At 34.2% G+C, this 25,356-nt stretch overlaps 1 protein-coding gene across 4 annotated transcripts in view; it reads right to left on the bottom strand.

Annotated features, from left to right (window-relative positions):
- The window catches only part of SLC30A7 (solute carrier family 30 member 7), a 263,475-nt gene that overhangs the window by 235,187 nt on the left and 2,932 nt on the right, over positions 1–25,356 (bottom strand). For all 4 annotated transcript variants that reach the window (XR_004623326.1, XR_004623325.1, XM_002928155.4 and 1 more), the window contains exons 3-6: positions 16,633–16,746; positions 12,539–12,626; positions 11,742–11,868; positions 3,669–3,812 (exon numbers count right to left, since the gene is read on the bottom strand). Coding sequence is in view for 2 of the 4 variants with exons in the window: in XM_002928155.4 (XP_002928201.1) it covers positions 3,669–3,812; positions 11,742–11,868; positions 12,539–12,626; positions 16,633–16,746 (473 nt within the window). In the remaining 2 variants the exon portion in view is untranslated. The remainder of the gene's footprint in view (positions 1–3,668; positions 3,813–11,741; positions 11,869–12,538; positions 12,627–16,632; positions 16,747–25,356) is intronic.

Raw genomic sequence — 25,356 nt, 5'->3', positions numbered from 1 at the left:
CGGAAAAGTCCTTCTGGACATAAAATTTGTTATCTGTGGTAGAGACTGACTAGTTGTTTATCACCCATTCCTTCTTCTTCTTTGGTAAACAATTAAACTACATTTCCCAGGCTCCCTTGAGTTATGTGATATACGTAACAGTATTAAGCAAAGAAATATGCCAGGTAGGGCATCTGGGTGGCTCAGTTGGTTAAGCGTCTGCCTTTGGCTCAGGTCATGCTCCCAGGGTCCTGGGATCAAGCCCCACAGGGGGCCTGCTTCTCCCTCTCCCTCTCCCTGATGCTCCCCCTGCTTATGCTCTCTCTCTGTCAAATAAATAAAATAAAATAAAAAAAGAAATATGACAGGTAAACCACTTCTAGGCTCATAAAAATGTCTCACATGATCTTCTATGTACTCTATCTCCAGGTAGATGCAGGGAATCCAGTGGAGGGTTCCAAGGGTCAAGAATCCTAGAGAGGAAAGGAACCTAGATCCCCGAACTGAATGAGAAACAGCACCCACCCTCCTTTACCCCATCAACCCAAGAGCAATACATAAACTTTTACTGCTTGAGTCACTGAGACACAAGCAGTTAAACCAAGCAAACAAAAAACCAGCTAACTTTACTGACAGTGTGGCATTTCAATAAATATGACATTCATGGTATTTCCCAGTGAGAATATGATGTCTCTGAAGGGCAAAATGGAATCATGGCCCTATTACTTTTGTAGCTTCAGATTGACTAATATATACTAAAGGCAGAAATAATAGTAAAGAGAAGATTTTAGAGTCGAATTTCCTTTTTTTCTTCTTTCAGATTTATTTATTTATTTTAGAGAGAGTGCAGGGGGGAGGAGCAGAGAGTGGAGAAGAGAGAATCTCTAGCAGACTCCCCGCTAAGCAAGGAGCCCTATGCAGGGCTCAATTCCATGACCCTGAGATCATGACCGGAGCCCAGATCAAGACTGGGACACTCAACTGACACAAAAAACCAAGACACAGATGCTTAACTGAATGAGCCACCCAGGCACCGCGGGAGTCAGATTTCCTTGTGTTTGAAGCCTAGCATTTCCTTTTACTAGTTACTATGATCTCCATGTGCCCTGATGTCATGTAAATTCTTCTTTGCCACTTATCCTTCTTCCCCTTGGCCAAAAAAAGCCAGTTACTTTTCACCTATTTAGAATCTTACTACAGTGCATTGCTCAAGGTGTAAAAAAATTCCAGGGCAACAAACAAGGGGTCAATTGCAAATATTGATGGTAATGCTACAGAAGTAATGACTCTATCGACTAGTGAGCAAATCCTTTTGTAAGCAACACAGTTTCCAATTGTTTTTAACACAATGCAAGGATTAGCTAATGAAACTGCCAATTTATAGATCACCAAAAATAATTTTTGATAACAGACCACTATATAATTTTTGGAATGTAATTCTGACAATGTTCAAAGAATTGACTGAAAGTGCTATAAACAGAATTTCTTCTATTTAAGGTTTCTTAGTACTTATATTATAAAGCTATAAAATAGGAACAGAATTATTGCCAAAACCTTTTTTATACTGGTGTCATTTATTCATACACTAATTGAGAAAAAAGAGCTCAAATTATTAAGATATGTGTTTTAAGTAAAATGTTGCCTTTTATGATTATACATGTATCAACATTTTAAAAACAGGATTACTCTGATTGACTTTTAGTAATAACTACAATAACTCCAGCCAAAAGAAATGTTTAAATGCTAAGTCTTATGTTTCTAGGAAATAAAAAATTTACATTTATATACATATTTTATTGTCAAGAAGTAGAACACATGATCAATTAATAACCCGAAGATAATCCATTATTTTAAAATTCTGGAATGAAAATAAAAATTCAAGGAGATACAGGATGTTGTTAAATTTATAACTATTTACAAGTTTTTGAATGGGTGACAGTGGGTCTCAAATCATTACATTATCTGGAGTCCACTGAATATACTACAGAGTAATACATAAGTTTCATTCTGGGGGCACCTGGGTGGCTCAGTTGATTAAGTATTTGACGCTTGATTTTTTACAGTATGTTTTTTACAGTTCCTCAAAAAGTTAAAAATGAACTACCATATAATTCAGTAATCACACTACTGGGTATTTACTCAAAAAAGAAAAAAACACTAATTTGAAAGCATATATGCACCACTATTTATTGCAGCATTATTTACAACAGCCATATTATGGAAACAGCCCAAGTGTCCCTCGATAGATGGATAAAGAAGATGTGGTGTGTATATACATACACACACACATGCACACAGAAATATTATTCAACCATAAAAAGAATAATATCTCGCCATTTTCAAAAACATGGATGGATCTAGAGAGTATAACGCTAAGTGAAATAAGTCAGAGAAAGACAAACACCGTATGATTTCACTCATACATGGAATTTAAGAAACAAAATAAATGGGGGCACCTGGGTGGCTCAGATGGTTAAACATCCAACTTTTGATTTCAGCTCAGGTCATGATCTCAGGGTCATGAGGCTGAGCCCTGAATCAGGTTCCATGCGCTGGGCATGGAGCCTGCTTATGATTCTCTCTCTCTCTCTCTCTCTCTCTCTCTGCTCCCCCCCCCACTTGCCCATGCTCTCTCTCTCTCTCTCAAAACAAAACAAAACAAATGAACAAAGGGAGAAAAAAGGAGACAAACCAAAAAACACACTCTTAATTAGAGAACAAACTGATGGTTACCAGAGGGGAGGTAGGTGGGAGGACGAGTGGAAACAGGTAAAGAGGATTAAGAGTCCACTTATCTTGATGAGCACTAAGTAATGTATACAATTGTTGAATCACTATGAAACTAATGTAATATTGATGTTAAGTATACTGGAATTAAAATAAAAATAAATGAAAGTAACAAATAAATAAAACATACCATTATAATAATTACAAAAATATAGCAAATTTTAGAGACTGATAAATTAGGGACTTAATATTCAATTTCCAAGACCCCTTTCAATTTTCAAATCAAAAGTTTGAAGATTCTATCCAGCACGTACAGATAATCCTTAAGAATATAATTTATTTAAAGATAATCAGACTGTGGTATTTAAACAATTTCTATTAATCTATACTCTGAGCGGCAGGGAGGGGCAGAAAAAGAGGGAGAAGCAGACTCCCTGCTGAGGAGGGGCTCGATCCCAGAACCCTGAGATCATGACCTGAGCCGACAGCAGAAGCTTAACCAATTGAGCCACCCAGGTGCTCCAGCATACATAGATTTCTAAGGGAACAGGGAAGTATCAGGTGATATTTATCAAAAATTACACTGAAATTGCGCAAAACTGAAAATCCCTATTGTATTTTTATAAGCCTATATGTAGGAGAAAAGGCCTTATTGTACTTAAAAAATTATAACTTTCATTCAGTAAAATGCAATTGTTTCTCACTCACTGAAACTCATTTAAAATAGTGGCACATAGTATAATATACTCACTGAAAAAAGCTATATCTATGGCATTATGCTGAGTTAATTTTGTTATATACTAAAAATGAACAAGCCCTGGGAACCATTTAGTCTGATTCATTAGAAAGGAAGTTGATTACAAAACATTTTCAAGAGACTATTTCAACTAAAAGAGTAATCTATATAAAATTTCTGTGTATTTGTAAGGCTGTCCATTTGAAAGGATTTTGGCTGTACTCACCATGAGAATGAAAGTGTCCATGTCCATGAGCATGGTCATGACTATGTGCAGCACCATGTTTCAATTCATGACTATGGCAATGATCTCCATGGCCATGTGCCTGATCCATAACACCATTAAAAAGGGAATGACTGTGTCCATGGCCTAAAAAGTAGTTAGAACAAAAAGTATGTAAAAATATATTACATAAATGGTTACAATAATACTGATAGTAGTAAAAAGAATTAGCTCTAAAAAGAGATTCAATTAAGTAAAAATCTACTTGTAAAGTGTTAAAAATTCATTAAAACTGACTTTTTACCATGGAGTGTGGAAAGGAAATGAAATATGGAGGGAAGTGGTAGACTGGAGATGAAAATAAGTGAGACGTAAACAGAAATATTTAGAGACTAGATAATGCTATTCATTCTTTCAGGAAATACTTATTTGGAACACATTATATTATAGACACCGTTCTAGGCACTGGGGATAAAGCAGTAAAAACCACAGACAAATATCTTAGCTAAAACTTTACGAAGTGCTATACATATACTATGAAAGATAAAACATAATGTATGCATATGGTCACTTTGAGGCAGAGGCAGGGAAGTCACTGCATTTGATAAAAGATCAGAATTACATTATAGCAGGTAGAATCCTTAAAAAAACAAAAACAAAATAATGCAGAATCCTCTGTCCTTAGCAGACCTAAAAACTACTAAACTATCAAAGAAATATCTTATATAAGCTATTCCAAAGCAGAGAAAAAGACCAGATATTACCAATTCAAAAACATCACCAATATTCACAAAAATCCTAAATACCAGTAAATCAAATCCAGCATTGCATTATATGAAAAATCATGAAGAAAGGGTAGAGAGACGATATTGGCAAATCAGCTCTCTCTCTAAAACAACAGGGACAAATCTAAAAATTACCAGTTCAGAACTCTGGTAATTAACCAAAACCAGAAAACAAACTAAAAAGCACCCATCCAAGAAGAAACTATCAAACTTGCATTAAGACTAGAGGGCTTCTGCTGTTTTTACTTGGGACTATTCCCGTTTCACCTCCTGCCCCCCAGCTCAGCTGAAAGTAGCTAAAAGCCAGCAGCACTGCAGACAATGGAGAGATCTGACTTCTTTGGAAGCTCCGTTAAAAGCAGCATCTCAAGAGCACAGTTAAGTGTTTTGTTCAAACTGGCAGTTCCCTAGAAAAATTTCTATTCTCAATGTGGTGACTATTAGAGTCAGCTCTAACAATTCAGTGGCCATACACTGCCGGAAAACAATTAGTCCAAGACAGTCATACAACAAGAAAAACAGCAGTATCAGCAACAACAAACTTTGAAGGGAGAGGGCAAAGTAATGATACCAGAGTCAATATAATATAAAATGTCCAGTTTCAACAACAAAAATTATATGACATGCAAAGAAAGATCAAAGTATGCCACATACACAGAAAAAAAGCAACCAACAGAAAATGTTCCTGAAGGAGACCCAGATTTTGGACAAAGACTTTATTTAAATCAGCCATTATAAATATGTTCAAAGAAATAAAGAAATCCATGTCTAAAGAATGAAAGTATAACAAAACTCACCAAATAGAGAATATCAATAAAAAGAAATTATAAAAAAGAACCAAATAAAAAATTCCGGAGTTAAAGAATTATAATAAATTGAAATAAAAATTTACTAGAAGTGCTCAACAACAGACCTGAGCTACAATAACGCAAACTTGAAGATGGCCCAATAGAGACTGTCTACTCTGAGGAGCGGAAAAGAAGAAAATTAAGAAAAATAAACATAGCTTTAGAGAGCTGTGGAAATAACGAGTGTACCAAATTAAGCATTAAGGAGTCCCCAAAAAACAAAAGGACGGAAGAGACAGAAAAAAATATTTTAAGAAATAATAACTAGCAACTCCCAACTGTGATGAAAAATATTAATATTCACATTCAAGAAACTTAGGAAAATCCAAGAAGAATAAACTCAAACAAAGCCATATCTAGAAACATCATAGTCAAACTGATGGATGTCAAAGAGACACTGAAAATTGTACACCAAGATCAAAAATAACTTACCATGTATTACAGAACTTGAGTAAGACTAACTGGAGACTTCTCCACAAAAACCATGGAGGTCAAAAGCCAGTGGGATGACAAAATTAAATGTTGGAAAAAGACTCAACTAAGAATTCAAAATTCAACTCTCTCTCTTAAAAATAAAGGAGAAATAAGACATTACCACATAAACAAAAACACTACCTGCAAATGAAATGAAAGAACACTAAACAGTAACTAAAATCCACACAGAGAAATAAAGAGCACTGGTAAAGGCAATTATGAGAGAGGATAAATATATTTTTAAATTTGTGACTTGTTTCTTCTCCTGTATGTTTTAAGAGACAATTGCATTAAGTAATAATTATAAAACTGTATTGATGGACATCATAAAAACATGCAATTTGTATGACAATAATAGTATGATGAAGCAAGGTGAACAGGGAGGTATACTGGAGCAAAAGTTTTGTGTATTACTAAATTACTGTTAGTCTGAACTAAATTGTTTGAAGTTAAGATGCTACCTGTAATCCCCAGGACAACAATTATGAAAATACTAAAAAATATATAGTAAAAGAAAAGAGAATTAAAAGGTACACTAGAAAGTATCTATTTAAAAAACAGGAATCAGGGAATAGAGTAACAAAAAGGAAAGAAGATATAGAAAACAAATATTATAAAGGCAAATGTAAATCCTACCTTAGTAGTAATTATATGAGATGTAAATGTTTAAATATCCCAATCAAAACACAGAGATTGTCAGAATAGATAAAAAAAAAATATGATCCAGTTATATTCTGTCTACAAGAGACACACTTTAGAGTCAAAGACACAAACAGTTGAAAGTAAAAAGACAGAAAGAAAAATACACCACGTAAGCAGTTAAAAAAAAAAAATGAGGTGGAATGGTTATCATAATATCAGACAAAATAAACTGTAAGCCAAAAATTACTGTAAGAAAAAAAGAACATCATATAATAACATGTTCAATCTATCTGGAAGATATAATGATTATAAACAAACATATCGCAGTGAACAACACAACTCCAAAATATATGAAGCAAAACCTAAAATAATTGACCGAAAAAATATACAATTCAACAATAACAGTTGGAGACTTCAATACGTACTTTCAATAATAGATAACTACGCAGAAGATCAACAAAAAACTAGAAGATTGAACAACTATGAATAAATTAGACCTAACACATCTATAGAACACAGCAGAATACATATTCTTCTCAAGTGTACATTTGTCCATACAGACCAAATGGTAGGTCATAAAATAAGACTCAGTAAATCGAAAAGAACCTGAAATCCTAAAAAGTGTGTCATCTAATCACAATGGAATTAGATTAGATATCAATAACAGAAGAAAAATGAAAGACACACTCTTAAATAACTAATGGTTCCAAGAAGAAATCACAAGGGAAATTGAAAAATACTTTGAGATGAACAAAAATGAAATGAAAAAACGACATACCAAACTTACAAATTATATTTCAACAGTGCTTAGAAAAATATTTCCCTATGGTAAAAAGAAAAAAATCTCAAATCAAAAATCTAATTTTCCACCTTAAGAAACTAAAAAAAGAAGAGTAAACTAAAGGCAAAGAAGAAAGGACATAAAAAATATTAAAGCAGAAATAAAAGAGAGAAGAGAAAAACACTGGGAAAAAATCAATAAAACCAGAAGGGCATTCTTTAAAAAAAAATTAACAAAATTGATAAAAATTTAACTAAATTAACCAAGAAAAAAAACAACAGAAGGCACAAAATACTAAAACTGGGAAAAGAGAGGTCTTCACTACTGATGTTGTGGAAATAAAATAAATTTTTAAAAAGACATACTATGAACAACAATAAGATAATTTAGATGGAGTGGACAAATGGACAAACGAACATTCCTAGAAACACACAAACTGCTGAAACTGACTCAAGAGTAAACAGAAATCTGAATAGACTTATAACAAGAAAAAAAAGAATAATTTAAAAACTTCCAAAAAAGAAAAGCCCGGGCCCAGATGACTTCATACTGAACTCTGCCAAACATTTAAAAAATAACAATACTTCACACTCTTCTCCACCCACCCCCTTAAAAAAGTGAATAGAATAAAAGAGAACACTTCCCAACTCATTACATAAGGCCAGTATTATCCTGATACTAATACCAACCAAAGACATCAAAAGAAAACTACAGGCCAAAATTCCTTAAGAATATAGATACAGAAGTTTTCAACAAAATACTAGCAAACCAAATGAAGCAATATATAAAAAAGATAAACCATGGCCAAATGGGATTTATCCTATGGATGAAAAGGTGGTTTAATATCCAAAAATCAAGCAATGTAATACATCACATTAATAGAATAAAGGATAAAAACCAACTGATCATTTCAAAAAATGAAGGAGAAAGTTGCAACAAAACCCAATACCCTTTCATGATAAAAACACCTTGTAAACTAGGAATAGAAATGAACTCCCTCAATCTGATAAAGGGCATTTCTGAAAAACACATGGCTAACACAGCTAACATCATATTTAATGAAGAAAGACTGAGTGCTTTCATCCTAAAATCAGGAAAAAAATAAGGATGTCCTCTCTCACCCTTCTATTTAATATTGTACTGAAGCAAGGTGCCTGGGTGGCTTAGTTGGTTAAGTGTAGGACTCTTGATTTCGGCTCAGGTCATAATCTCAGGGTGGTGGGATCAAGCCCTGCCTTGGGCTCCACGCTCAGCAGGGAGTCTGCTGGAGATTCTCTTTCTCCCTCTCCCTCTGCCCCTCCCCCCACCTCGTGTGTATGTGCTCTTTCTCAAATAAATCTTTAATATTGTACTGAATCATCTGATCAGGACAATTAAGCAAGAAAAAAAAGGCATTCGGATAGGAAAGGAAGAAGTAAAATTATCTTTATTTGCAGATGACATGATACTAAAAATTCTACAGAATCCACTAAAGATCTATTAGAATACTGAACAACCTCAGCAGTGTGCCAAGACACAAGATCAGTATCCAAAAATGAACTGTATCCCTATACATTAGTAAAGAACAATCAAAAAATGAAATTAAGAAAACAATCACATTTACAATAGCAACAACAAAAAAAGCCTAATTGTAAAGTTAAGAAGTGTGAAACATGTACACTAATAACTACAAAACATGTTGAAAGAAATGAAGCTATAAATAAATGGGTAGGCATCCCATGTTCATAGATCAGAAGACTTAACATTGTTAACATGGCAATATTTCCCAAACTGATCTACAGATTCAATACAATTTCTATCAAAATCCTAACTGCCTTTTTTTGCACAAATTGACAAGCTGATCTTAAAAAATTTTTTTGAAGATTTATTTTAGAGAGAGAGAGCACATGCACACATGGGAATGAGCAGAGGGAGGAGCAAAGGGAGAAGGAGAGAGAAACTTAAGCAGAGTGCAGGGCTTAATCTCATGACCCTGAGGTCATGACCTGAGCCTAAACCAAGTCAGATGCTTAGCCAGATGAACCACTCAGGAGCCCCTATATGGAAATATAAATAAGTAAAATAATCTTAAATTAGTAAGTAATAGGTAAAAATAATCTTAAAAAAGAAGAAGAAAGTTGGATAACTCACATGTTCCAATTTGAAACCTACCTCAAAGGTACATTAAACAAGAGAGTAGGGTACTAGCATAAGGATAAACACATAGACTAATGAAACAGAGTTGAGAATCCAGAATAAATTCTCACATTCATGGTCAACTGATTGTTGACAAGAGTGCCAAGACAATTCAGTGGGGGGAAAATAATCTTTTTAACAAACGGCGCTGAGACAACCAGAAATATACATACAAGAAAATGATACTGGGCCTATACCTCACACCATATACAAAAATTGACTGAAAATGGATCACACACCTAAATGGATACATTTTAACCATGAAATTTAAGGATGGTTCCTTACAAGAAATCTATCAATGTAATTACAAATTTTAAATTAACTAAGGAGGAAAAAAATGATTACTTCAATAGATACAGGAAGAAAAAGTAATATCCTTAACTTGATAAAATAGTTTCATCAAAAACAGACCATAAACATCAGACCAAATGGTAAAACTTTAGTAGCATTCTTCATTGACTTAATGAAGAATGCACATCAAAGTCACCTGGAGAGCTTTAAAACATGCTGATGTTTGGGGCTTCCTCCAGAGATTCTGACAAAAATCTTTTGGGATAAACCTGGGCATCAGTGTTTTTTTTAAGTTACTCAGGTGATCACTCAGGTTGATACAAGGATACGAACTAAGTATTTCTAATTAACACTGTGCTAGAGTTCCTGGTTATGCAATAAGACAAGCAGGAATAATAGTTTTTATTCTTGATAGTAATAAAAACAGCCAACTACCTAAAAATGAACTGACCGAAAAATACAAAGATCTTTATCGAAATAGCTAAGACAATTTAGTAAAAAACATAAAAATTCTTTTATGCATTCCCAGTCAAAATCCCAAAAAGATTTTTCATACTTGACAAGCTAATGAAAAAACCAACTGAGCAACACAGGCCCAAACAACTTTGAAAGGCAATTTAATATAGGCTAAAAGTGTTCTTTTACCTCAATGGGGTAAAAGGCAGGTTAATAATTGGTGCTTGAAAAACTGCTTATTCACACTGAAAAAAAAAAAAGTAAGTCGTAACTCACCCCATTACAAAAACAAATTACATATAGATGAAGGAACAAAATGGATAAGGGACAAAACCCTGACATTTTAACAGTACTAAAATATAAGAGTATATGTTTATGACTCAGGAACAGGAAACTTCTCAAAGTAGAAAACATACCAGAAAAAATGTAAGACATAAACACTAAGACTATATTCAAATTAAAAACCTCTATATAAACGTTTAAGATAAGTCATAGATTGGGAAAAGGTGTTTGCAACACATAAAACAAACAAAATATATAAAATTATTGTAAATGGATTAACAGGAAGACCACAGAAAAACAAGCAAAAATAAATAGACAATTCTAGGAGAGGAAAAACTTAAGTTGCCTAAAAACATACAGAAAGATTTTCAACCTCACTGCTAATCAGAGAAATAGTAAATAAAATGAGATAACATTTTTATCAAAGTATTAGCAAAACAGTTCTAAACCCATAATAATAAGTTTTGACGTGAATGGGATGAAATTAGTCCTAGCATTCATTGCTGGGATAAATGAGCATGAGTCATTTTGGAAGGCAATTTGCCATTGTCTACTGACACTAAAAACTGTATTTCCTGTGTTCCAGCAACTCTATGTATATTCTAGCACAGTGCAATTCAAAGTACTTTCTGTGATGATGGACATGTTCTACATCTGCTATCCAATTGTCTGACAGCCCTATGTGGCTACAGAGCACTTGAAACATCACTAGTGTAACTGAAGAAGTGAATTTTTAATTTTATTAAATTTAATTAACCATAATTTAAATTTAAATAGCCACATGGCAACCAAATGGGTCAGCACAGCTTTGGAAAAACCCTTGCATATATTCACAAGGATATGCTTCATGCAGAAAGGACTTAAAGTCTATACAGAGAAGACCAGTTTAAATAAGCCATGGTATCCCACACCGTGGAGTTTTATGTTAACAAGAGAAGGCAGACTGATGTATACCAAATAGAAGGATTTCAAAGACAGATGGTATAATAAATTTCATACCCCATACACTCTAATTTTTAGTAACTACATTTGTTTTGTGGTTTTTAATGTTCATTTGTTGGTTTTACATAAATGGTGTCATACTAAACAGATGAGCTATAGAGGTCTGGAAGGATCCACACCAAACTGAGAACATGTGTAATCTTGAGATGGCACTCGGATGGAGAAACATGGAGAAGGGGGAGTGATGGTTCAGGAAGACATTAATAAGAATCTATTACCATCTTATTTCTGTTATTAAAAATCAACATAGGCTTTAGCTTTAAAATTTATCAATTTTCAAAAGGGAAAACTATGATGGAAAAGAGAAAAATGAAGAAACAAAGGGTTCTAACCATCATACCAGAGCCATGAGAATGTCCATGACCTCCATGCTTGAAAACAAATATTCCTACTAGGTTTACCACAAACCCAAGAATTGAAACAAGAAGCAGTCTCTCATGGTGTACATCGGGAGGGGCTAATGCTCTCTAGAAAACACATAATACAAACAGAGCATTGATATAATTTCTGATTGATCAGCTGGTAAAAACAAAAAGCAATCTTTAAAAATTTTCAGTTATTTTCAAAATTAAAAGCATTCTAAAAATATATGCCAAACAGTTTATAGGGAAAAAAAACCACAACAGTGCTCACTTATTGCAGACAAGGTAATAATTACTATTTTTTAATAAATACAAATATTTAAAAGCATGTCTATTTGGTCTAAAACCTATCCCTCTTTGGTATCTTAAATAATATTGCCATTCATTTTAAGTTCATTGATCTTTCAATTTTCTCTTTATTTTTTTTAAATATACCAAATATTAAAGATTCACTGGCAAAACTGTCAGGTTCTATTTTAAGAACACTTCCCAACAGACCTCACTACCCAGATTGTGCTTTTACTTTTCACAGAGTCAACACTTCATTCATAGCCTATAAAGCACTATCATTTAGTTGTTTTCAATTTCAAGTATTTTCACGTATATTTAATTTTTTCAACTATTTTGTAAGCTCCTCTTTCATAATATTTTATCTAACCCAACACTGTCCTCGATACTTAATAGTGTGAAAGCAGCTCCATACATGTATCTTTAGTTCATAAACATTTTCATTAGAGAAATATAATTTACTGAGTCTAATCATTATTTACAATACCTCAACTCCTTCTGAGAAAATAAAAAAAGCAGTGAAGATCAAAAATAGGCCATTGACAAAGCCAGCCAGAACTTCCGCTCTAACATACCTATAAGAAGAGCAAAGTAAACAACTGAATTATTATTTCTTAAAAATCTTATCATAAATTTATACACATTCACAGATCTAAACCATATTATATGGTATAAGCAGCCAGCAAAGTCCTAGTGTTTATAGTATAATGTGTTTTATTCTACATATATTGCAGAAATGAGAAAATGAATTTAATTATAATGAATTATATGTAATAGCACAATACTGCAAAACACATTCATTTCTACAGGCCAATAAAGACCTTCCTAGAGTAAGTAGATTTAGAAAGACCTTTCACAGAAATGTAAATCTCAAGTTGCCCCTGGGGAAGGAAAGATTGGACTAGGCAAAGAAGGAAAGATCTAAAGATAAAAAGTAGAAGAAAAGGACTTGAAAGAGGGGGTTTTTCTAACTTTACATTAATTGCTTCTTTTCTAAGAATTCCTTAAATTTTTTGTTCTTCAAATATTTGGAAAATGGAGCTTTGATCTGAAGGAAAATAAAATTATTTCTGAATTACCCAAGACAACTTGAGATGTATATTTCTATCACTCTTTTCTAAGATTAATAAATTTAACAAAAACTTTTCAATTACCTATTTTTAGAATCAATTCTAGCTTCACATAATACTAATTAAACTATTTTTAAAATACCTGTCTTTTTCTCCATGGACTTCTGAAGCTTTCTGTTTCCTACCTGCGTGAAGCATCGGGGAAAGATTTTATTTTTTCCATAAGGTACTATTTGGCTTAGTTAAAGTCATTAGAAACAACTTTAACTTGGCAGTTTTACATGTCCTAACGTTATTCAAAGAGTGCTCACAGCAGTTAATCGCTCTGGTCCTTAAACAATATAATAGGAGTATCAAAAACACTGCTTTTTCTAGCTTTCTATGTCAACTTCTAGATAATACAATTTTTACTATAGGAACTATGCTTAAAGTAAAGAGAACAAACTCTTTAAAATGGACTCTATTCAGTCATGTTGGAGTTTGCTCTGTCAGTACATTCCAACATAGCACATATTTCTGCACTCAGAAATAATGCATACTTCTACCTTCTAACACATACAAATGAATTAAATTTACATAGTATGTGTCAAAGCATATGCCTTTTTATTTTTCAGGAGAGAACGTTCATTAAATTCAGCTGGCTTTCCACAGTAAACACTTAGGAATGTATCTAATACATCAGCAGGGTTACTAACCTCAAAATAAAAAGCACTTTTTTTTAACCCACACTTCTACTCCCATAGCTAACGCCTGATTGAAAGCCTTTTGTCCTTGAGTTCCATTAGATGTCAAGATCAAAGGTAGGAATGTTTTTCAGGCATCTTTTTGTCTCTAATGCCTAGCTTAGTAGGTGCTCCATAAATTCTGATCAACTGTTGGACTCAAGTGACTTAATTAGGCTTAATATATTTGTTAAACTTGGTTGCAGGATTCAAGTGAAAAACCTGTGAAAACTAGACATACTTGCCTTTACAAATGATTACATTTACTTGAACACAGTGAGTCTTGGAATTAAAACACAGCAACTTCATGAATGTGCTACTGCCTAATTAAGTATGATGGTGTCTGAATTCTTTAGCCAAGGTAAAAAATGATACAAGCATATGCACATACATATAAAGGCATGTACATATGCATGTATCTACCTATCAGACATATATTACTTTTATGCTGGCATTGCTATTTCACAAACAGGTGTGTGACCAGACACAAAGATGACTTTTCTATAAAGAAATACTGGAAAGTCTTCTGCTTCTCAGATTCCTCCTATTATTTTTCTGTTGCAGTCAGTCTGCTGCTGTGATCATACTGAACTGGGGGTTTGGGGATCCATCCCCAGGCTTAGCCTATTCAGTGCCATTTTCATGTACTGGTACCTATTTCACTACTGCTGCTTATTACTACTATAGCAACTATTAGTAGTTCCAAATGTCATGTCAGATTTTACTCCCTAATTTTTCCCTTCTCAAAAGAAAAAAGCAAACAAGGAGAAGACAAAACAAGAAGCAAAAAGGTGGCAAGAATATTACTCCCTTATATAAACTAGTTAAAGCTGAATAGTTAAAACCTGCTATAGTACTGTGGTATTCAAAGCTGTTCCTAAAAACCATCTTATAATGGGAGACTGTGCATTCTAAATAGAAAACAATAGATAGCCTGAGATTTAAGGAACTGAGAATTTTTATAGTCACCTAATGTTTATCCTGAAAAATTGTGTTTTTTAAATTTTTTTCCGAAAAACTGTTAAGATATTCTAATCAGATTTTTAACATACAGTATATATGAATTACTAATTTTCCAACACAAGATTAGAACTTTACATGCAATCTTTCTTTAATGACTCAAAATACACTTAAGAATCTTTTGATTGCATAATGCCATGGAAAATGTTCTCTTCTGAGCTGTTTCGATTTATAGAGATCCCTCACTGTAGTCAATAAAAACAGTATAATTAGTGCTTTTTGTCTCACTTTTCATAATCTTACAAATAACTACATTACTTTGATTATACCCCAAATCAGCAAGTTCTGTCACAGAACTTCATATATCTTTCTTTTACCACTTGTCACACTGTACAGATTTTATGGTATTTTTACAGTAGTGCTTCCTCATCAGAACACAAGTTCCTCCAAGACAGAAACTATATCTTATTCATCTTTATAAGTATCAAAGGATTAGACTCATAGTGGGCCCTCGATAAATATCTGAAGAGAAAAAGAGTGCACACAAGACAAAGTGCATGCGTGCTAGCTCGAGAACAAAAGGGAAGGTGGAGAGAGAAGAAGTGGGGAGGGAACAAGAGTAAAAGACAGAACAGGAGGCAGTGTGCATAAGACAGTGGATGTGAGCAGGCAGGACAGAATGAGAGACACTATAAAGGAAAGGGAGCCTTCTGGGAGAAAGATCAGTGAGAGAAGGAAAGAGACTGGAAAAAGGAAAGAAGAAAGAAATGGGATGAGGTTCAGAGAGAGGGAAGGGGAATAAGATGGAGCCCGAGAGATACAGCGGTCGAAGGTAGAGAGAGACAGCAGGAGAAAAGAAAGATAAAGATGTACCAGAGAGAGAAAGAGGAAGGGGAGAGTGGAAGGCTGAGGAATAGGGAGAGACCATGAGCACTGGCACAAGGAACTGGAAAGAAAGAACAAGAGAAGGAAGAAGGGAGTTCAGGGGAGATGGCAGAGAGGATGATGCTGGAGATGAGAGTGGAAGACAGAGAAAACACACAGGAGTGAAGAAAGGAGAGAATGTGAGAAAGCACTCACAAGAGAGAGGGACAGATGGGAAAAAGTCAACAAGTACGAGGCGAGAGAGGGGAACAGGAAAGAGAATGAAGGTGGAGAGACAGAGAAGGAGGATATTACCCCTGAGTGCTGCTTACACATTAATACAATTACACTGCAAAATACTCTATGAACTCAAAAAAGAAAACACTCAGGCAGAGTCAAACACTGGACACTACACTGCTTCTCGCAATCAGACATGGCAAAAGGCAAACTCTGCCTCTAAATAGTACCGGGCTCAGAAGTGAGACCAGATGTTCCAATATAGTCTCTCCAGCATAAAAACACTCTCCAATATTTGATTAATTATCTAAATTGAGCAAAAGTATGAAAAGAAGCATTTTTCATGAAAGCAGAACTTGAAGAGGGTAACATAAAATCATATTAGGAAATAATGATTTTAAATAAATTAATAGCAAAATATCCCTCTAAAAAAGAAACCTGACCATTTTCATATACTGAAACTTTCTTCTTCTTCCAAAAAAAAAAAAAAATGGGTTAAGATTTTCTAAGAAAGTCCCCTATCTAGCAAAAAGCTTCACTTAAAAAAAAAAGTACATGTTTTAGATTCCGATTAAATACTGTTCAAAAACAGGTAAAACGAATCCACCNAGGCGGTTACGGGTTCAAGTTCCATTAATGTGTTCAATTTGTGAAAATTCATGTGCTTAAGATTTGTGTATTTTCTGTATTTCTTATACTTTAATAAAAAGGTTTTTAAAAAGTCTTACCCATAAGAGAAAGCATCATTATCTCTCCATTTTGAAATAACAGATGCTGCCAATCCAGCCAAAATGGCAGTGCTATCGAAAAACATGTGAAAAGAGTCGGAAATCAAGCCCAAGCTGTAAAAGAACAAACATATTGGCATATTATAATAGTAATCAAATAGTAAGCATGCTTCTCTAAATTCTCTCAATGTCCTTCTGCTTATCAGGAACTAAATCTTCTAAAAAGACAACCTTGAAATATAATATATAGAAAAATATTAAGGATAAGTTTTAAATACCTGAGAAGGAAACCGTAACATCCCTTGCCCAAGAAAAAACCCAGCTTCTACTGAAAGAGGGGTAGAAACAAAGCTAGCTGCTACTGGATGAGGGGCAGGAATCTGCCCACCCTCTAGTCACTGGCAAAGGTCAGCTGCCACTGAAAGACAGAGAGAAAAAAACCAGCCATCTACCACTGGGGGCAAGTCTGAAGCCAGGTTGGGCCCAAGATCTTACATTGATACAAAGCAAAGGTCGGCTGCTGTTGGAAGAGGAGGTAGACAATCATTCCTTCTCTTGATAAAAGGCTGTGGGGAGAGGTGGGAGAAGGGGCAGGAACATTAATAATACCCACTCTGGCTCTCAGGTATGAAGGGACTGCTTAAAAAGAAGGCTCCAGAAGGAGAACCAAATCCTCTCTTCCTTGCAACCAAAGCCTTGAGTAGAGTACAAAACAATAGGAATCTATCTCTGAGAGCTGAGCAAGAGGCACAGAGACTCCCAAGGTGTGCAGGGCTTGCTGAAAGCTGAGAATGGAGCAAGAACACTAAAAAAAACCCTCCAGGGCCCCAAACCCTACACTAAACACAAGGTGGTAAAAGCCACTAAAAAAATTTCAAGTCAGTGGCTTATTGAAATTAACTATCAAGAATAAAAGATAAAACCCAGCTAGTCAACTATTGATCACAGACTCAAAACCCCACACTAATGGCCTGACCAAATAACAGGTGTGCACATTTCTGGGTATCACTACTATTAACCTTGGTCCCTACTATTTTTTTTTAAACATGAAGTCTACCAAACATTTAAAAAACAATAAATATCAATCCCTTAAAAACTCTTCCAAAAAACAGATGATGAAGAAATGCTTCCCAATTCACTGTATAAGAGCAGTATTACCCTTATACCAAAATGAGACCAAAGAAATCACAAGAAACGAAACAGACTAATCTTTCACAAATATACATACAAAAATCTTCAATAAATACTAGCAAATGGAATCTGAGGATATATATTAAAAAAAAGTACACACCACGAACAAGTGGGATTAACCCCAACAATGCAAGGTTGGTTCAATATATGAAAATCAATCAACCTAACACATCATATCAATAGGATAAAAGACAAAAACCATGTGATCATCTCAATAGGTGCCAAAGGAGTTTGACAAAATTTAACACTCCCCTTTATAATAAAAACACTCAACAAACTTGGAACACGGAGAACTTCCTCAATTCTTAAATGGCATCTACAAAAAATCCACAGTAGCATTAACCGCCAATGACTGAATGTTTTCCCCTAAGATCAGGTATAAGATAAGGATGTATCCTCTCGCTACTTCTATTTAACATTATACTGGAGGATCTAACAAGGGAAGTTAGGCAGGAAATAAAATAGGGACACCCAGACTGAAAGTGAAGGAATAAAACTATCACTATTTGCAGATGACAGGATCTTATATATATAGAATCTTAGGACTCTACTAAAAGCCTATTAGAATAAATGAGTTTGGCAAGGTTGCAGGATACAATATCAACATCAAAAATGACCTGTAGTCCTATATAGTAGTGATATTAAAAAATAAAATAAAAACATTTCCATTTGCAATAGCATAAAAAAATACAAACACATTTAACAAAAAAGTGTAAAATTTCAACAAAATATTGTTGAAAAAAAATTTAAAAGACCTGAATAAATGGAAAGACATCCATGTTTATGGATCAGAAGACAATATTGTTAAGATGCCAACACTTCCCCAAATGATCTATGGATTCAACTCACTGCTATCAAAATGCCAGCTGACTTCTTTGAAGAAACTGACAATCTGACCTTAAAATTCATACGGAAAAGCAAGGGACCTAGAATAGACAAAACAATATTGAAAACAAAAAGCAAAGTTGGAGGATTCACACTTCCCAACTTCAAAGTTTACAATAGAGTTACAGTAATCAAAACAGTGTGGTGCTGGCACAAAAGTAAACCTATAGAGCAATGGAATAGAATTTAGAATCTAGAAACAAATCCTCACATTTATGGCCCCATGAGGGGCTCTGCGCTCAGTGAGGAGTCTGCTGGGGCTTCTCTTTCCCCCTCCCTCCCCCTCTGTCCCTTCCCCTGCTCCCACATGCATGCATACACACACTCTCTCAAATAAATAAAATCCTTTAAAGAAAAAATTTAAAAATATAAAAAAATAAAAATTAAATATTAAATGGAAATGGGAGAAGCAAAAAACAAGGTATCAGTGCTGAAGAATTCTTCCAATTGGTTTATGAGAAGACTAGACACAGCTAAGGAAAGAATTCAGTGAACTTGAAGATAGCGCAACAGAAATGTTCTGAAAGCAAGCATATCAACAGCTCAATATTTAAAACCAAGGATTAACAGAGTGGTTAAGAACACTTCTGAAGTCAGAGTACCTGGGTTCAACTCCCAGCTCCACGATTTACTAGTTCTGTCAATCTCAAATTTCTTAACTACTTTGTATCTCAATTTAGCCATCACTTAAACAAGGTAATAATAAAAAGTGTCACAAATGTTATGCTGATTGAATTAATATATGTGAAACACTTATCACAGTGCTCGCCACATTAAAGCTGCATCAATATTCCTATTACTACCATTATTATTAATAAATCACGATATTAATTATTAATACCTCATAATATATAGTGTTCCCAGCATGACCTATAGCTCTTGACAATGTGGCTAGAGGCCAGAGCCTTCATCAATTGTAAGTGCTACAAACTAAAGGGAAAAACATTCCTCACCTAAGTAGAAAAAGCAGTTTTAAAATGTTCTCATAATTTGGAATAATTATAAAATTAGAAACTGAAGTAAAACAATACAAAAAATACAATAATTTTTTTAAAAAAGATTTTATTTATTTATTCTAGAGAGAGAGCGAGGGTACGCAGGGGGAGGAGCAGAGGGGCAGAGACAAGTAGACTTTGTGCTAAGCCCCACCTCAGGGCTCACTCTTACATCCTGAGATCATGACCTCAGCCAAAACCAAGAGTCAAGCACTTAACTGACTGAGCCACTAAGGCGCCCCCCCAAAATACAATAATTTATAAATATCTTTCAAGTCATCACAAAGTATTCTCAAAAATGTCTTAAATTTTATCATGAACTTTGTACACCTTATTCAAATATAGATGCATAATACAGCTTAAGCACCGTCTGTACTCATCTAATACCCAACTCAAAGCAGGATGAGAATAAAGGAATAAATAAAAAGACTAAATGAGAAAACTGATGTCTGAGGAGGACATAGTAAAGGTCCTGTTATTCATGCAATTCTCTCAGAGCTGTTATTTCAAAATTTGTCCTTGAATAATTGGATCTCCACAACACTACACATTTGAACCTTAATTGTCATATAACACTGAAAATGATAACTTTATTATATTTTCAAGTATGAAAGACCCATTGGAAGAATGTCTCTGTACTGTGTTATTAAACCACCAATAAAGACATTGTTTATGATTTTGTTTTCTATGCTGTGACGAAGGACTAATATGGTAGGTTACTTTTGAAATCTGGTTTCAGAAAATCATCTATTCTGATAAAACAATGTAATTGTGTTGTAGTAAAACCTGACAATGAGAATTTTTACCCATTCTGCCTTAACTTTATGGAATTTTACAACTACATTTAAAAGTCAGTATCAATAACTACATTAATTTACATATTTAGTAGGCTTATTTTTTCCACTCTACACATGGTTCTTAACATTTTTAATTCTTTTTTTTAATTTAAGATTTTATTTATTTATTTGACAGAGAGAGAGAAAGAATACAAGCAGGGGGAGTGGCACGGAGAGGGAGAATTAGGCTCCTGCTGGGCAGGGAGCCCGATGAGGCGCTCAATCCCAGGACCCTGGGATCATGACCTGAACTGAAGGCAGGCGTTTAATGGACTAAACCACCCAGGTGCCCCAACATTTTTATTTCTTAATTTAAGTAATTTATTATATATGTATTTTATATGTATTATATATGTATTCTATTTTAAATGGCCACAAATTAGTTGTAGAAGAAGGCAAGGTATTCATTCTAAATAAATATAAGTACAAAAATATTCACCAATATACTGACGTACACATATATTTAGTAAAATCTGCTATGGGTTGAATTGTGTTCTCTTCCAAAATCTTAAGTTGAAGTCCTACATCTCCAGTACCTCGGAATGTAAGCTAATTTGAAAATAGGGTCATTGCAGACATAATTCATTAAGATTAGGTCAGTAATGTGGGCCCCCATCCAGTATGACTGTTGTCCTTATAACAAGGGGAAACCTGGAGAAAGACATAAACAAACAGAGACCACCGAGTAAAGATAAGGTATCAGATGAGACTTCCGCAAGACAAGGAATGTGAAAGATTGCCAGTAAAGCAACTGAAGCTAAGGGAAAGCATGAAGAGATTTTTCCTGGCAGACCTCAGAAGGAACTCACATGGGCAATACCTTGATCTTAGAATTTTAATCTCCAGACTACAAGACAGTCACTTTCTACTGTGGTACTTTGTTACAGCAGCCCTAGCAAATTAATACACACTATCTTTTTTATGACAAATATATTTTAAATATATTTACTGGACATCAAACATTGCCCTAATGGGGGAAAGATGGTAAACCTCTTCTGTATACTACAGCAATTAAGTTCCCTTTTCAAAAAGTTTAATATAGCTTGGGCATTTTAATACTCATCAAAATGAGATTTTAATTTTATTTAAATTTTAAGTAACTTTACTTTTCATCAAAATGTTATTTCATTTTCAGTATAAAATATGATTCTACCTGAAAAACTACTCCCTCTTCTAAAGTGGAAGAACATCACGTTCTCTTAAAGCATTGCAATGTGGTCTTTTTATTTAAACCTGGTATCATAATTCAAAAATTACTCAGCTGCAATAATGTAGGCAAACTCATATGAAAAAGAGTCTACTTCCAATTCTCTGTTCACCTATCGTGTATCAAAATACTACTCATGAGGAATGCCAATTTTATTGCTCATCTTCAATTAACAAGTGTTTCTTATTTTGAATTATTTAAACATGGCGTGAATTTCCTTATACATGAAGACAGCATAGAGAATATTTCAGGTTATCTGATTTATATACCAAATGTAACCTGATGAAGAAAAATTAGTTGCTAAAAGCAGCATTCTTTTTTTTTTTTTAATTTTATTTATTTATTTGACAGAGAGAGAGGCAGTGAGAGAGGGAACACGAGCAGGGGGAATGGGAGAGGGAGAAGCAGGCTTCCCGCCGAGCAGGGAGCCCAACGCGGGGCTCGATCCCAGAATGCTGGGATCATGACCTGACCTGAAGGCAGACGCTTAACAATTGAGCCACCCAGGCACCCCTAAAACCAGCATTCTTGTTTTAGGCTCTCATCTTTAAACGCTGTCGGTTTCTCTACGATTAATTTTTAAACTTTTTTTAAGTGACTACTTTCTAAAGATATTTTAATAATAAAAACTTCCTAGGATACAAAAGAGAAACCTATTAGTTGAAGCAAAATATAATAAACGTGAATAGAACATTTAGCAAAAGAAACTTTCAAAAAAGATTTTAAGGTCTACTGGAGGCAAAAACAAAGAAAGGGAGAAAAGAGCCCATAAATGGAGACTTAAGAGACATATCCAAATACTATAGATCTTGTTGGGATTAGATCTTGTTTGGATTCTGATTTATTAAAACAACTGTAAAAAGAAACTATGAGACAATAAGGGTCATCTGAACACTCACTAACTAGATATTTGATATTAATAAATTGCTAATTTTTAAAGATGAGAACGGCACTGGGTAATGTTTAAAAAAGGGGGTGGGCTCTTATTTTTTAGAGACTCATACTGAAGTAGTTTTGAAAGAAATTAGAGTTGGTATCTGTGTTAAAATAATTCAGTGGTGGGACAGGTAAAAGCATAAGGAAGGTAAAAGCAAGAGGAAATAGAATAGGCTACACATTGATAAACGTTAAATCTGGGTGATGGGGAGGGACATGAGTTTCATTAAACTCTCTACTTTTATTTATGTTTAAAATTTTCCATAATAAAAATTTTTAAAAAGGCCTATTGGTAACTTAGCTAACAGTACATTTATAGTAGTTGTTAAAGATTAATTCAAAACTGAAGATAAGGAATACTCAAGATAGGTTTTCATGAGATGGAAAGGAGAAAATAAACCATTAACTGTCAATTTATTACCAAGAAATTAGAATCCTGACATTTGTATAAGTTGATAAACTAATGAGAATTACAATGAAAAACCCTCAACTCCACTACATTCCATTTATATAATCCCTTACTTAAAAAAATTCTCAGCAAGATGGAATATTTATCTGCATTTTTAAGGTGAAAAGAAAGGCTGTAGGAAAGCAAAAGTCATCACCATGCACTGGTAAGTAATGTTGTCTTTTGAGAGGGGAAAAGCTGATAAAAGATTAAGATATACATGTTTTTAATTCTATAGAAAAATGTGATTAATGGAAGCATTTTCTTTACCAAGGAGTTACTTTACAAACACATGCTATGACATATTATACAGAAGTAGGAACAAATCAATGTCCAGTATAGCTTAAAACATTTCCTGAACAAATATTTACTTTGGTAATACAAAGACATTTACCTTTAGAGTTATAAGAGTTCCCTCTATGTCTAAGGGGAAAATGACTGTAATAGCCTTGGTAGAAAATATTACTGAAATCAAATTTTCTAACAGACAGTGAAGTACACATAAAATAAGAGAGCATAAAAACAAAGGAAACTATACTGAGATACTAGAAAAAAAATCATGGTGTAGTGGGGAAAAAAAACCCAAAACCCAGGGGCACCTGGGTGGCTCAGTTGTTAAGCGTCTGCCTTTGGCTCAGGGCGTGATCCCAGAGTCCTGGGATTGAGCCCCACATCAGGCNTCTATCTCTAGCAAAAAAAAAAAATCTTAAAAAAAAAAAAAAAAAAAAAAACCAAAACCCGACAACAACAACAAAAACCTTGGATGATAGGTGCTTCTAGGCTCTGCTGTTACTCTGGGAAAAAAACCCTGGGCCTCAGTTTTCCATCTATAGAAGAAGTCAAAGTAACTTATCTCTTTCTAGTCCCACTTCCTGAGCCTACAGCGTCTTTCTTAGTAAAGAATCTTTGACTTTCAGAATACCTGTTTGACTAGAACAAAGCTGACATTTGCAACTAGGCATGACCAAAAAGATAAAGGTTTAGCCACTGATATAGTCAAAGTGCTCAATGTCTGTCCAGATAAATCTCCTTAAAAGACACTATATACACTTTTTACCTTTTTTTCTCTCCATTCTGGACAATCTGCTATTAGGGATGGCTGGAACTCTAACAGCCATCCTGGAAACAAAAGTTTTGTCTTATTTAAGAAATCATTATTTGGAGATTTTTCTGTAATTTCAAAAAGAACTTAATCCTAGATGGTACAAAACCACATACTTATACTATATTAACTTGAGATTAAGTAGTTATTCAACAATAAGTAGCAATGAAAATAAAATGCTAAAAGGAAAAAGAACCCTAGAAGGAAAGATGACATTGTATTCCTACGATTTTCCTACTAACTTCAAAGAATAAGAGAAAAGAGGAGTTTAATGATTTTCCTCTCCTCTAATGGGGTAGTTAGTATGTTTGACGTAGGTAAATTCCATACATTAGTTATTCCCTCATTCTTCGTTCAGCAAATATGTATTAAGCACACTATGTGCCATGTACTAAGGTGCCTGAATAAGACAGAAAAGATCCCTACTTTAGTAAAATTTACATTCTAGTGGAAAAGTAAAAAGCAGTGGATATTTAATGGTGGAAAAATACACAAAGGGCTTAGCTATTCTTCCACTGATGACACATTCTCACCATCAAAAATATAAACTGTAACTAAGTTCTTCCTTTATTTTTTTTAAGATTTTATTTATTTATTTGAGAGAGAGAGAGAGAGAGAGAGAGAGCACGCGCACACACACGAAGGGAGAGAGAAAAGCAGACTCCCTACTGAGCAGGGAGCCTGACGTGGAGCTCAATCCCAGGACCCTGATATAAGGACCTGGGGCTCAATCCCAGGACCCTGATATCAGGGCCTGAGCTGAAGGCAGACGCCTAACCAAATGAGCCTAAGTTCTTCCTTTAAATAATGAAGGCTCTAAATAAGAAGCAGAACTATTTAACATTTTTTGAAACTAGATCAACTGTTTCTATAAACCTTTATTTGTGAAGAGAGAGCATGTTTTATCCATCTTTTAATTCCATAATGGAAAAAAATTCTTGACATTTCATGTTCATAACATCTTGAAACTTAATTTTTATAGAATGAAAATGAACACAGAAATGACTATGATAAAATAAATTTTGGTGAGGCACTTTTTCAAGATCTTAAAATCTCATTGAAACTTTAGGAACAGAGATAATCCAGTCACATAAAGAAATTGTTGATCAGTCAACAAAAGGGAC

The sequence above is a fragment of the Ailuropoda melanoleuca genome, chromosome 2, assembly GCF_002007445.2.
Source record: "Ailuropoda melanoleuca isolate Jingjing chromosome 2, ASM200744v2, whole genome shotgun sequence".
Taxonomy (NCBI): domain Eukaryota; kingdom Metazoa; phylum Chordata; class Mammalia; order Carnivora; family Ursidae; genus Ailuropoda; species Ailuropoda melanoleuca.
Note: the sequence above shows the minus strand (reverse complement) of the source record. Positions and strands in the feature narration are given on the sequence as shown.